Genomic DNA, 15740 nt, shown 5'->3' on the forward strand with positions numbered 1-15740 from the left:
TTCTGGTAAATCCTGTACTAGTGCAATTAAAATGGATCGTATGTTCCATTAATAATAATGTTTCACTGCTTACGTGTTTTATATTTACTGCACATACATACTGAGGTTAAAAATACTGGTCGCCTTTTAAACAGTATTAATAATTTCACGACTATTTAGCCTTTTGCTGTTGCTTCAGTAGGCAGTTTCAGATGTCAAATTTTTCCCCAGTTAGATTTCATTTTAAAAGGAGTGTAGTGGACCTAACTAACGTGTTATTGTTATGATTACACATAACGTGCGGACCTTCGTTTAGCGATGTAACGTAACGTGCAATGTAGATAAATTGTTTTATTCATAAAGAAGGAAGTCTTAGCTGTAAGAAATATTATGTGCATTGCTTAGCGTGGCTGTCATACCTTACCCCTATCATCCCGTGTGTCCCTTGGTGTTTATATTCGCTTACTGAACACCCCGACAGTCTCTCATCCTCCAGGTAGCGAAGAAGGCAAGCGTCCTCAAGCGCAGGAAATCGAAGAATCGCATGGAGGTTCCCAGCAACGCACTCGAAGGGAGCACCAGGCGTGACAGTGAGGGCGACGTTGTTTTCTACATAGAAGAACCGAAAGCAGGTGAGTATACGTCTCTCCCCTTTATTATTTCGGTGCGGTAGTTTTTTTCTCTGTTAGCATTTGCCTGTTGTTGTGCAGCTACCCACCACATTATTGATGGTATTCTACTCTGCACTTTGTTAATAACTATTTACAGAATTTTAGGTACGGACAAATGATGAAAACATGGCGCCACTAGAAACTACTCATTAAGAAATTACACCATAATACAAAAAACAGTAGCATCACACAAAATATCCACACATCATGTGCATGTTATATCCAGATACTTGTATCACACATACTTAAGCGGTCGAACGTCACATTTAATACTGGTTCACTCTTTTGATTTGACAGCAACACTACATCCAGTATTAGAAGAGAATCCTCTGCGTTAACCAATGCTCACATTATTTATGTCTGTGTCTTGGAAATAGTAGATGGTTCACATCTCCTTCTTCATGCACAAATCGCATAATGTAAATCCTCAATCCTATTTCAAACAGGTGAGTTGAAGATTTACCATGATTTATGGGCATGCTTCTATTCCAACTGGTAAACCAAGGAAATAATGCTGTTTTCAATTAACGCCGATGGTAACGCATTCCCTTTGAGATCTTGGTCGAATCCCATTGCTTCTGATAGTCGTCTCTCTTTTTCGTTGATTACGCCCAAAACTCTTCCCAAGGGAGTCTGTCATTTAGTATTTCACCTAGTACATTACTCACTTCGTTAAGCTGTCTACTGCTTCACTATCAAAGTTGCCATCGTGACTTGGAATACACAAAAACATTGCTACTCTTCCTGCTTGCTCACTTCAGTAATTTCTTTAATAATGTTCAAGCGATAAATTTTTAGGCTCTTCAGAACACTTAGGAAATCTGTTAACCCGTGTTGTTGCTTGTACTACACGTTGGCAACATCTTACTTCACACAGTGTAAAATTATTAGCAGTGTGACCGTGAACACAGGCCTGCACACTACGGCTGTGCGACTGTGAGAAGGCCGATCCACTGCTGATTATCATACCATGTCATGTTAAGTCACGTCAGAGTGTATTTACAATGGACGTCGCCTTGTATCTATTTGCATAGCCCAATAGCGATTGGTGAAAATGAGTTTATAAGTTACCACCTGTGATACGAAGAGCCGGAGTATAGTAACGGAATCCGTGGAACTAATAACCATAAAATTTATTAATAGCCAAAGTAAACTTCATACGGATATTCTTGATCAATTATGTATGGTAAATTGCTGAGAAGTGAAATAACATTTCAAATTATCGGCATTTATTTGCTTCCGAAAACGTGTCGATACCGAACTGTAACGTACAAGCAGTATTCAAAAGAAAAGGCAATACGCAACAATGTGGATAAGCCTGAGCGCAACTACTCCACTGCTTTACAAGCCGAAGGAGTTAAAGCGCTTCCCTTTGAGACGCTTTTTTAGCGGACCAAACACAAGGAACTCGCAGAGCAGTTTTTCCGGGCTGTAGGTCGGATGTTCAAGCTGCTCGCACTTGAACTTGGCCAATACACTTTGTGTGATGTTGGAGTCGCGTGGACGCGTGATATCGTGGAGCGGAATCACTCCCCCTGTGAGCAGGCTGTTTTGTCTTGATGGACTTACGTTGATTACTTATTGTCTCACAGCACAGGTCACTGTTAATGGTTTTTCACGCTCGAGGAATTCAACGAGTATAGGACATAAACCGTCGAAAAGGACGTTGAACATGCTCAGAGCACAGCTTTGAATTTTTTAGGGGGAGGTCATGACGTATGCTTCCATTGCACTACATTCGTATCCCTAGATGTCTCAGAACATTTTCTCAAAGTGACATATGGAAATTTCAACTGGGCTGGTTGTTACGACATTTCGTACCTTTCCATCTGATCATTCCTCATCTAATGTACGCCATGATTGTACTTACATCCTAACCCATGAGATATGTATACATTGCTACAGCGTTCTTTATTCCACACATCAGTAAATCGGTCACATTACATGGTGTCAGAAGTTAAAAAATAGTTTTGTAAATATAATGTCCATCAACTGCACTAATATGAACTCAGAAACTGAAATTATGAAGAAAAAAAAATAGTCCCATGATGGGGTTACATCCATCAAAACCTTTGGTTGAAAACATAGAGTAAATAAGAGTAAATATCTCTGGAGTGAGCATTCACATGCGCAAAACAGATTTTGTGTTGTCAACACACATTGCCGACCTGGTCACGTGTTCTCGGGACGTCGTGTGTTTGTCACGAATATTTCGAATGTCATTACATCCCTAGTACAGACGGATTCTTTTCGTACGTGTCGTGGATTATTTATTTATGTTGCGCGCAGACATTTTAACAGTATCCATTTGATACCCGGAATAAACCAGCTACGTAACCTTTAAGGGCAAGTGATATGCATTCTGCTTCTTTGCGATAGGTTCCACAGTTCAGATGCACTCGATTTTTGGTAGTTTTCGGTATGATACGGCACTTTATAGTATTACAGAGCCTGACGTACATTTTTGCAGTGATAGTGTTGCAAAACGACTTGACAGTACGCTAGTACGTTTGCAAGTGTCCGAACAACACCGAATTTGCCAGACATTAGCGATTATATCCCTGCTAATTCGTCCTTTTTTCTGCTATTTCTGAGTATTTATTTTCCCATTTTTGCGACCTAAAGCACAATTTTTCTTACTGGTGACACTTTGAAGTGTGTATTTAAAGCATTTTAAGTACTTGCTCCCAGTTTATTAAATAAATGGTAGACTGAGTAAATAGGGGCAAAAAAGGCGATCGGAGAATAAATGTACTGTAAAGCAAATACAGTTGGTCATGCAACAGTCAACCCATATAACACCATTAAGGGAAGTGCAAAGTGACACAAATGAAAAAGTTTGGGGACATGTTTACTAATATTTTACGCTTCTTAATCAAATGGTGAAGAACATAAATTGAAGGCAAAATACACCAAAGAAGATGAATGTGTACATTGATTAGCTACACTACTGTATCTTTATTTGATTTGTGCAGAAAATGTTTTTAAGCTGAATGCAGAAATTGGTAGTAGGTGCTGTGGAAAATTAAAAATAGTTGGTATAGCATCTACCTTCAGCCACACACGTCCAAATTTTTCTCTGTTTAAACGTTCCTTCTCAAAGTGTTTTGAACTTACTTTGGAATATTTTGTGGGGACAAAATTACTCCTCCTTATTTTCTGGAGCCACATCTTTACTCGTTGTTCATCCTTCGGAAAACTAAAATATAAATCACACATAATTATTCTCCATGTCCTAGATACACTTAACATGGTCTCCTACTGTAACTTTATAGTAAACAAAAAGGTTTGGACGCACATATTATACGAAGACAATTACAGACTCCCACTCTATTGAATTTATCTGTCTCCCGTCTTTCAAATCTATGTACATAATCGACAAGTCACTGATAAATGCGCGGAGGATAGTATTTGCTGAAACAACTAATCATTTCCTTTCCTGTTCCACTAGCAAATTCGTACGAGACGTAATATCTATTATATAGTCATAAAATCGTAGAAAAATAGGTCTACAGAATCAGGCCTTAATTATAATGCGTCTCGAAATTTTTAAACATAGTACCCATGAAAAGTTACTATCCCTCCTTTCACATAATTTTTCTTTGCATCCGTAGCAACAACAGTAATTCACCATCGCTATTACACTATCAACAAACGGTGAAAATACAACAAAAACTCTTGATATTATAAACTTCCAACTCTGCGGAAAGCACACACGCACAGCGAAGTCCCGAAAACACGTGACAATCCTGGATTAATATCGTTGACAACATGCGCAGAATGCAATGCTCACTCCAGAGATATTTGCTCTATGGTTGAAAACACAGAAATCATGGTGAGCGTCTGGTAACTGTAGAAGCAACAATTCGAGTTTTATGTGCCAGCAATGCAAATAAATACCAAACCAAGGCGTAGTGACGCTGCCGCGCGCTAATTCAAGCTCGCCGGTGTGTGTGTGTGTGTGCGTGCTGTGCGCGTGTGTCAGTGCAGTGCTGTGCGGTCGTAATTACTGTACGCAACGTTTGTGTAGTTCCGCGCCCAGCCTCTAGAGGCGCTGTGTTTTCTAGCTTTTATATACGTTCTGTTTATTATTATTATTCCTTGTTTTTTGAGTTAGTAGTAGTTCCGTGGCCCTGGCTTGTGTGGACGATTACTGTTTTTTCTCCTAACTACGGAAGTTTTCCGAGGATTAAGGATCCTTCTGTATAGGCCGGAAGAAAATTTCGTAACTCCGATCAGTCCATGCAGGTCGGGCGTCGTCAGGTACGCGCTCGCAATAAAGTTATTGTTGCTGAAGTGAAGGTCTTTATTCTTCTGAATCACGGTAAGCAAAGGTCGGACAGCCACCAGTTTAGCTGAACCCGACAAAGGCAATATGCAACTAGTAATATTTATGTCTCTGTTTTGTAATGATGGTTTGGTAATATATAATACATTTGAATTTGGTCCCAGTCAAGAACGAAACCTCCAGATGATATTGAAAAGGTTCGACAATTGCTTTATCCCAAAAGTAAACATAATGTTTGAAAGGTACGTACTCAGTTCCTTACAACAAAACCAGACGACACAACCGACGAATTTTACATTGCTATAGTTAATAAAAGTAAATCTTGTGAAAATGGCAACTTATTGGTTACAATTTCGAGAACCAAAATTGTCATAGGTATTCCCAGTGAGGAACTTACAAAAACATTATGATGTAGGTTGAAGCAATTAATTAAAATTTGTACCAGCACTGGGATTCGAATCTGGATATCTTGCTTACAAGGCAGACGTGCTACCTGGTGCACCACAATGCTACTGGGGCCACCATAACTGCACAATTACTCTAGTATGTCTCCCTCCCTGACACAAATTCTAGTTCACGCCTCAGCCAACTGCTATTCTCCTTTTTTAAACTTGTAAAGTATTGCTGACGCTCTCCAGTATTGGAACATTATCAATCAGCAAAATGGGGTTAATTCTGCCTGTACCTCAGGCTAAAGTGATACATTAATCATATACAGTTGATGTTCCTGAGATACATTGAGTCTTACCTTTATCTACTATAATGACTTACGCTGAAGCGATCAATTAAAATTTGTATGAGCGCTGGTATCCAAACGCAATTCTCCTGTTTACTAGGCATATGCACTAACAGCTGCGCCACACTGACAATGCGGCTACCACACCTACATGGATTACCATAGTACACGTCCCTCCCTGATAGAGATTCCAGTACATCTCAGAACATTGACACTGTATGATTAATACATCACCTATGCCTGAGGTACAGGCAGAATTAATACCATTTCGCACTTTTCTATGGTGCTATTGCAATACTGGAGAACTCAGGCAATATTGATGTGAATTAAAAAAGGGAAATAGCAAAGGGCTGATGCATGAACTGGTGAGGGAGGCATACTAGGGTAATCCATGCAGGAGTGGTAGCTGCAGTCCCAGTGTGGTGCAATGGTTAGCGCATCTGCCTTGTAAGCAGGAGATGTCAGTTCGAATCCTGGCACTGGTACAAACGTTAATGCGCTGTTCAGTCTACATCATCATTGTAAATAAAGGTAAGACTCGATATGTCTCAGGAACATCAATTATACCGGTATATGATTAATTAGAAAAAGATTGTTGACCCAGACAGATCTTGCATTGGATAATTTAACTGATATTTGTGAAAAATTTGAATCAGCCTCAAAGCAGATGATTAGCCTATTACTAGCTCAGAAACAGAATATCGAAGGTCGGCAATGAAATCTCATGATTCCAGTAACCAGCAACTCCATTTTTAAAGATAGATTTGAAAATGCATGGATTTCTCTAAGCTTACAATGACTAGGCTTCTGCCATATACACTCCTGGAAATGGAAAAAAGAACACATTGACACCGGTGTGTCAGACCCACCATACTTGCTCCGGACACTGCGAGAGGGCTGTACAAGCAATGATCACACGCACGGCACAGCGGACACACCAGGAACCGCGGTGTTGGCCGTCGAATGGCGCTAGCTGCGCAGCATTTGTGCACCGCCGCCGTCAGTGTCAGCCAGTTTGCCGTGGCATACGGAGCTCCATCGCAGTCTTTAACACTGGTAGCATGCCGCGACAGCGTGGACGTGAACCGTATGTGCAGTTGACGGACTTTGAGCGAGGGCGTATAGTGGGCATGCGGGAGGCCGGGTGGACATACCGCCGAATTGCTCAACACGTGGGGCGTGAGGTCTCCACAGTACATCGATGTTGTCGCCAGTGGTCGGCGGAAGGTGCACGTGCCCGTCGACCTGGGACCGGACCGCAGCGACGCACGGATGCACGCCAAGACCGTAGGATCCTACGCAGTGCCGTAGGGGACCGCACCGCCACTTCCCAGCAAATTAGGGACACTGTTGCTCCTGGCGTATCGGCGAGGACCATTCGCAACCGTCTCCATGAAGCTGGGCTACGGTCCCGCACACCGTTAGGCCGTCTTCCGCTCGCATTGTGCAGCCCGCCTCCAGTGGTGTCGCGACAGACGTGAATGGAGGGACGAATGGAGACGTGTCGTCTTCAGCGATGAGAGTCGCTTCTGCCTTGGTGCCAATGATGGTCGTATGCGTGTTTGGCGCCGTGCAGGTGAGCGCCACAATCAGGACTGCATACGACCGAGGCACACAGGGCCAACACCCGGCATCATGGTGTGGGGAGCGATCTCCTACACTGGCCGTACACCACTGGTGATCGTCGAGGGGACACTGAATAGTGCACGGTACATCCAAACCGTCATCGAACCCATCGTTCTACCATTCCTAGACCGGCAAGGGAACTTGCTGTTCCAACAGGACAATGCACGTCCGCATGTATCCCGTGCCACCCAACGTGCTCTAGAAGGTGTAAGTCAACTACCCTGGCCAGCAAGATCTCCGGATCTGTCCCCCATTGAGCATGTTTGGGACTGGATGAAGCGTCGTCTCACGCGGTCTGCACGTCCAGCACGAACGCTGGTCCAACTGAGGCGCCAGGTGGAAATGGCATGGCAAGCCATTCCACAGGACTACATCCAGCATCTCTACGATCGTCTCCATGGGAGAATAGCAGCCTGCATTGCTGCGAAAGGTGGATATACACTGTACTAGTGCCGACATTGTGCATGCTCTGTTGCCCGTGTCTATGTGCCTGTGGTTCTGTCAGTGTGATCATGTGATGTATCTGACCCCAGGAATGTGTCAATAAAGTTTCCCCTTCCTGGGACAATGAATTCACGGTGTTCTTATTTCAATTTCCAGGAGTGTAGTTACACATGTAGCGGCATCTCCATACCTGCTTTCTTTGCATTTCCAAGTTGTTATTCCACCAAGGCACACTCCTATTTGTGCACTTCTTGGTGATTGTGCAGTTGTCCTGATACGAGGTCGCTGTGGCAGAAGTAACAGCCTCTGGTACTTCCTCAAATTCCACTGGATTCCTTATTGAGGTTTTAATTTTCAATAATCCAAATCAAGGTCCCTCCTATATGCCTCCCAGTCTGTTTTCCTGAGATTCCTATACGTCATGGTCTGTCTGATTTCCATTTCAACCTTGAATTCAATGTACATGTGGTCCGATGAGGACGGCTCCAACACCACACGCCATTGTGTGACATAGCTGCCCATCCATCATGGAACTAAAGGTTATGTGAATTACTTCTTCCCTTCTGCTATTACCGAATGTAGGTTCATTGCCCCTATTCAGGACCTCTAAGTTGTTGGCTAAAAGAAATTCAAGAAGGTACTCACCTCTACTGTTGGTGTCCTTGCTGCCCCACACTAGGTTGTGGGCGTTGGCGTTGCATCCCACCAGCAGTTGGTCACCTTGGTGCTGACAGGCCTCTACCAGTCTCCTCACCTCCAAGGGAGGAGGAGACCTGTCTTCGTAAGGAAGGTATGCTGAGGCCAAAACAATTTCCCTCATGATACCTTCCTCACATTGCTGCATTTTAATGGCCACTAAGTCCCTAGAGCAGAAATCTATCATTAGCATGAAAGAAATTCCATTTCTTACATAGATGCATGTTCTGGAGTTTCTTACATTTCTAGCATAAATCAACTTACCTCCAGTACCACCGAGGCTCAATACACTCCCTTTATATAAATAGGGTTCTAGTATCAGGGCCACATCCACTTTCTGCCTCCCCATGCAGCGACTCAGGGCAGCAGAGGCCCCTTTGCTGTGTTGCAGATTAATCTGCAGCATCTCCGGTCTCCGTCTTGCTGCCGTCTTTGAGAACCCTGACGGTGTCCTGCGAGAACCCTAAAAACAATTTCAGGTCCTGCTCCTGCCTTCAGGGACTTCTCTCTGACCCTCACTACCAGGGTTCATCCTTCTGGTGCAACCATCTGGTTGATCACTCTCCAATCTTCTGTCAAGACTTTTGGGTTCTAGGCCCCTGTTTTCCTTAACAGAGTCTTAGGAGAGACTTCCTTATGGATCTTTGGTACCAATATTGATATCTTTGCGGTCTTAAAAAGCTCTGCTGCCATCTTAACCAGCAGCTTCGCATCTTCCCATGGGGATATCATGTGTACCTTGCCCTTGAGCCATTCCACTGTGTGCACCCTCTCACAGACAAAAATGAAGGCACCATGACCTAGGTAGATCCTCCTGATGTTGGGTCCTGGGCCAGCGTCCCCACCAATCTTTTCACCCCAGAGGGCCATCCGTACCAATTCCTCCTACTGTGAGGTAGTGGCCCCAGTGGATAGCCTTCCTGGATAATTGGCATCCTAAAAATCGAGACTGCAGTACTATAGGTCTGTTTCCCTATTTCTTGCCTCTCAGTTAGTTTTTCTTTCTTTTCTTTAGTTGTGTCCATATTGGTCCCATGAGATTTGGGGATCTAAAAGGTCCATGCCACATTTTCTGGACTCACTTATCCAGGGAGGAGGGAGTCGTAGATTGCTCCCTTATCCACTTGCTACCTGTCTTCGACGTAGTGGGGGTCTGTGTATTCACTTCAACCTGAGACAGTTTCTTCCTGGGAGTCTTAGGTTCAAGTCCCTTTAATTCCCTCGACACTTGTCTTTAGGAAGCCATTCTTTCCCTTCCTTTTTCCTCTGTTCCCTGAGTAGTTTCCTCCTCTGGACCCCAGACAAGCCTTTGATCTTAATCTGGTCTAGCTTCTCGGTTACAGTTCCCACTTCTGGCTCAGGTCTAGACCCTGATTCAATAGTGGCATGCCTTACATCGGTACTGACCCCAATGTTTATATATCTGAGATCTCAATTTGCCTCTCAGTTAGTTTTTCTTTCTTTTCTTTAGTTGTGTCCATATTGGTCCCATGAGATTTGGGGATCTAAAAGGACCATGCCACAAATACCCCATGTGGTGTAAGGCTAGTTACTCAGGGAGGTCGCCCAGTATCCCTGAGGCTCCATTTGTGACACATCTTCCCATGTGCCATGCACCCCACGGCATGGGTTGCAGCACCTTGGGTTGTATCAGGGAGTTGGGTAGCACTGGGAGTGGATAGGGACGAAGGGACGTTGTGGAACTCTCTCAGTCTGATCCATCAGCTGAGGCCTTTCCGGCTGTAGGTCCTCCACCTTTGGAATAGCCCTCAGCTTCACACAGATATGCAAGCCTCTCCACCCACACAGACAGTGCTTCGTCAAGGTGGTGTCCCCCGGAGAGGGACATGCATTACATTACCAGATATCTGCCAAAATGACTTTCAAAATGTCTGATTACTTCAAGTTTCATTCATCTGTAAATGGCTACAAACTTTTATCTGCCATATTTGCAAATACAAGAAAGTTCCAATATTTTGTAAAGTATCCTACCCCTCCATACAAGTCTCCCAAAGACTTGCCAAAATACACATTACTGCACCTTAACAGATTATAGAAAGCTGCCAGTACTGAGTAAGGTATGAGATTTGTGAACAAATGAATGAGATAAAATTATTGCATTCTTTTTGCCACTAAATTCACTTAAATCACTTCCACATTGTAAATTAAATGCTTTTGTCTTTGTAAATGTAAGTAAAATTGCAGAAAAGTCACTCATGATTCGTATTGCAGGAGAACCACTCATGTTTCATGTTTGTCACAAGAGGACTGGTGTGACATGAAGAGAAGGGAAAGGGAAAACTATCATAAAACTCTCTCTTCTCACTTTTAGCTTGTAAATGTTGTTCTCTTTTTTTTTAAGTTTCAGATTTTTTTAGTGTGGGGTGGAAAGGGAGTGTATCCAGCGTTATATTTTCTAATGCTGTACAGTGTGCATTATTGTTGAATGAGACTACATGTGGCTGGTACCAGTGTAACAGCAGGAGTTATGTTTTCATATGGTGCTGGCTAGAAGGTAAAGCTGCTAGTAGCATAAACAGACATAGAAACAAATTTGTTAAAATTTTCTGTTTTCCTGTCTAAAATTTGGTACTAGATGGCCACTGTGGTTGCCTATATAGCGAAGTTGACATTGGGTCTGTTACTGCATTATTATCCTCACATTTTATGCCTGGTCACTGGCCTCCTGTGTTATCTTAAGTTGATCTGTATGTCTTCAAGTTCTTTATATATCTGATTTCTACACTAAGTTTTAATTTATTATTCTCTCAGGAACGCCAAATCGTGTGAGAAGGGAAGGTCGTGGGTCACTCTTCACAAGCCAGACAAGTAGCGTCACGGAGGCAGCATCAGATGAAATAGACATTGATATAGATGAGCCTCAGAGAGTAACTACGTATGTATCTCTTTTATTTATTTCACATTAGTTATGAATAAGGTAGTTTTCATTCTCTTCAAACACACTTTTGTCTCATGCAGTTAGCAACTTGTTTTTTTTATGAATTTAATATTCTCAGTTACTGGTATTAGTATTGATAAGCAATTGAGAGTTGGCTGTCATATGGATATTACCACCCCTTTCATTACAATCAAATGTTTCTGTGATAATGAATAGAACAATACAGTGTAGCAAGTAAATGTTATTTTGCCAGCCTAGTACTGGTAATGTGCTATAGAGACAGTTGACTTGTTTTCTACTACACATGACACTGTTGGTAGAAAAAATTATCACCACCAATATTTGAGAGGTTAAGGGGTGCTATACAGTTCCTTGTCAACAGTCTGTGAACTCATTCCCTTCATTAAATTCCAGTCTTCCATATTATATGAAGTATACAACTCAGTTCAGGATGGTTGTCACCAAATTGCATATGTTAAATTTCCTTCACCTGATTTGAGTGGTCTAGGGGTTTGATGCTGATCGAACAGGTTTACTCCCTCCACACCACGGTTGTAGTGTGGGCAGAAATTGGCTGCAGAATACTGATCTACTTTTTATGTTTTCAACTCCAGTACTGGCACTTACATGTGTTACACTTATATAATTTTCTGGTATTTTGCATCACTCATCACAAGACTGTTATCAGTCCATCTCAGAAAAGTAATTTTTTTCTGAAGTTTATGCTGCCTGAAGAGAACCCTATTGAGTTTTGGAAAGATTTCTGAGGGAGCAGTTTTTGTATGATCATGCCTCATTGTACTAATAAGAAATAAGTTGTGCTCCAACATCAAGTCCAAAAAAAGTAGAAAAGTATCGTGCTCCAGATAAATGCTGCTTCCTGTTGAGCATTGATTTTGGTGACTGAAGTGCCTAACATTATGCTGCGACATGTGTCACATTTTCCTGTACAGGAAGAGAACTTTACTAGGTAGCAGATAGGCTCTGTGAGACACCAAAACATAAAACTGAATCTTATAGGTTTGCCTATAATAAACTGCTTCATCTAATGCTGCCTATAGTATGTTTCCATGACCTCGTCCAAAGAGAAAGTGGAATCTGTATGTTTAGAATATTCTTTGAACTTCTTATTTACATCAATCAGTGGCCTTAATTTACACATTCCATCAGATGAATTTTAATATCCCATTGCGGGTGACGCACTATACAAGCAGAGAAGTGTGTCTAAGTGGTCAAGAACAATAGAACTTTATGACTTACACAGAGACATTTATTTCTGGATAGCAAGTGAAAGAACTGATCTAACACGATAACAGTTCTTGAAGGTACAAGCTGAGTGCACAATCTGTCACAGTGTGAAAAAACTGCCAAAGACAAAATCCATATATGACACACTGACGATTTCAAGGTTCCAACTGGCATGTGCTGCATTCTATCGGATAGACTAGTAGATCTTCTGATGTCCTGTGCTATGATTGGAGGGACTGGAACTTGCACTGGCTGGTGAGGTGCTAGGCAGCACCCTATATGGCCATTGATGGGGGAATATGAGAAGACTGTGCTAGCATTGTGCTCATGGAAGCGAGTTAGTGGCAGCAACAGCAGCACTTTATCCAGCAAATGTGGCACTCCCAGGTACTGCAGTGACTGTTTGCAGATAGGATGGAGCTGTGGTTGAGCCGCAGGCGCCTTGACAGGGCTGCAGCCAGAAGCACTGTTGTGTGGCAAGTGCCTGAATTGTAAGCCACCAGCCAGATGCCACATTCACATTCCATACAGAGCAGATGGTGGACCCGTTTCATCTTGTAGATACAGCTGTGATGGAGACCACAGCCGAGTATGCAGCATCCCTTTCCTCTACAGAGGAGATGGCTGTGGTGTAGATGACAGCTGTAGATGCAGCATCATGTTTTTCTCAAGGGAGAAGTTGTGAAGCCATCATGGAGAAGAAGTGCCACCTGGAGGAAGGGGCTAGGACATGACCAGTGTCCGGAAAGATTCCTGGACAAGGGCATGGCAAGCACCCCATGCGGCGGCTGCATTATGTGCTGTGTGGTTACAACACAGGTTGGCCAGGAGGATGTCTGCAGGATGCTGATGGCAAATGGGAGACAGGTGCTCGAACCAAACGTAGATGTGAGGTTGCTGATAGGATTGGCCAGATAGTAATGACTGGAGAGGACACTGTGATAGCCAGGTGTTGATATGACAGTGCTAGGAGAATGTCCCAGGAGGTTGCTGGACACTTTGCTGCCAGCAGTAGGAGGAACCCAAGACACTGAGACCTTCTTGGAAGGAAGGCCTGCCATGACTGCAGGCTTATGTCAGGTAGCACAAGCAGCTTTGGACACAGTAGGTGGAGGGTGGTCTCCAGACATACAGGGAGGTGGATGAGTTGAGGGGCAGATCTGGAAAAAGGAGATACATTCATGGCCTTCTTATAGAAAGGACAAACAGATGAATGAAGGGGGTGAGACATGGCGTTGCCAGGCCTTGCAGCAAAACTTCCAAGAACAGAGAACAGGAAGTGCAGAGAAGTCTGTGAGGCTGCATGTGATGACCACAGTGAAAGGCATCTGTGGGCCAGTGACTAGGCCGGGGGAGGCCTGGCTGGTTTTCATAAAAGATGGAATGTGTGCTGTGCAAGGTGCTTTCAAAGAAGAAGGCGAAAACATGAGATGGATGAGACACATACTGAGAAGGGAGAGGGACAGGGAGAGGAAATAGAGCTCCAAGGATGTGGGCTGAATGTCCAAAACAGGCAGAAGAGAAAGCCTAACCAAAGGCAACTGTCTGCAGGACACAAGGCATCATCAACAGAAGACACAGTGTCATCACCATCAGACCAAGAAGGAAATACCATGAAGAGGACAGGAGTCAAAGGCACTGGTAGTAAAAGGGCAGGACCAGTGGAGGAGAGCATCAAGTGGGCCAGCAGTGAGGAAACACTGGTGGCACTGGAACTCAAATAGGCACGTGGAATGTTAGCAAGGGTGCCAGCAGTGCTGGAACTGGAAGAGGTGCTGGGAGTGATATCAAATGCACCTGTGGTTCTAGAGGTGCCAGTGCTGGAGCAGGTGACACTGGAGCCATTTTACTATTGTTTTCAGTTTTCAGGTCATTTAATTGTCCTTGCAGTGAAGTACATTTTTCGGTTAACTGATCTTAAATGCACTAAATTTTCTATTGTTATCTGTCATCATTTTCTCTAGTTTTAGCAAAACTAACTGCAGAATATCAGTTTCTACTGTTTCTTTGCTTGCTACGATTTCACTCAGTTCAAAGAAGCCCTGGCAAGGTACTATAGCCTTCACTTCTACATCACTACTACCCTCTCTATTCATTTTGTTAATAAGCATATGAGTCGATAAACAAGTTAATTTCACAAATAGTTTGTATTTATCCTTCCTTTTTGATGTCCCTGGTTGTAGTTGTAAAGCCCTCTTTCATTCAATCCGGTCTGTCATTGTTGGTAGTACATAATCACTGTTGATATGACTTTGTTGGACAGCTCTCATACTCCTTTCTTTGAGTGATCAGAAATCTGTTCATACATAAACTGTAAATTACACAAATAAATCTCCCTTCCTCTGCAACAGACAAAACTTCATTATCTGTCAATTGATCCCGGACAATGCCACCAGTTGTAACCTATTCACCCTCTCATATCATTTGTTGATTGTCTCTGTTTTTATAGTTAACTTTTTTAATAAGCGTCAAGAGGAGTAAGATTTACAGTAAAATTTTTACTAATCTTCTTTTCTTGTAGTTGGCTCCAGTTCTTTGTGTCTAGGTGCTGAATCTTGAAGGTGAAATTTTTTATATTATAAGATCTCTTGGTTCCAGTTCATATAATAACTTCTGAAGATTTGCTTCAGCAATGATTTCTGTTTTTATGTTTATCTCACATTTTTTCTATCCATTTCAACAAAACTGAAAATGTCATTGTTACTGCCAAAATTAAAAACATGTCTGATCACATCAGAGGCACACCAACTATTAATCCATTCTGCAGTACTAACAATATTCCAAGGAGTTTACAAATTTTCTTGACAAATGACTTTTCACCAATTTATATCATTATTTTATAAATGAATTCGGAAATAAATTTAATAAATTGCACTAAATTGTGTAATTAATAATAGAAATTTTACGTGTGTCTAATATCTTGCAGTCCCAAATGTTTCTTAAAGAAAATTAATTTTAACTGTACATTCAAAGTTAGCATATATCGATTGTGACAACAAAAATAAAGTTATTTCTTTTTATACATTTTAGCCTGAAATAAAATACATCATGTACAAAAACATATGCATTTCTTTTGGAAAAACAGTTGTGATAATATTAACCTGTATAAATATGTGTAATTATTTTTGGTACAGACCACTTCTGTTGAAGAAA

The 15740-nt window shown here is 42.4% G+C and overlaps 1 protein-coding gene across 1 annotated transcript in view; it reads left to right on the top strand.

Annotated features, from left to right (window-relative positions):
- The window catches only part of LOC126474663 (potassium voltage-gated channel subfamily KQT member 1-like), a 291118-nt gene that overhangs the window by 247369 nt on the left and 28009 nt on the right, over window positions 1–15740 (top strand). Inside the window, exons 8-9 of the mRNA XM_050102142.1 lie at window positions 461–611; window positions 11213–11336. Coding sequence (XP_049958099.1) covers window positions 461–611; window positions 11213–11336 — 275 coding nt within the window. The remainder of the gene's footprint in view (window positions 1–460; window positions 612–11212; window positions 11337–15740) is intronic.

The sequence above is a fragment of the Schistocerca serialis genome, chromosome 4 (assembly GCF_023864345.2).
Source record: "Schistocerca serialis cubense isolate TAMUIC-IGC-003099 chromosome 4, iqSchSeri2.2, whole genome shotgun sequence".
NCBI classification, from domain to species: Eukaryota; Metazoa; Arthropoda; class Insecta; order Orthoptera; family Acrididae; genus Schistocerca; species Schistocerca serialis.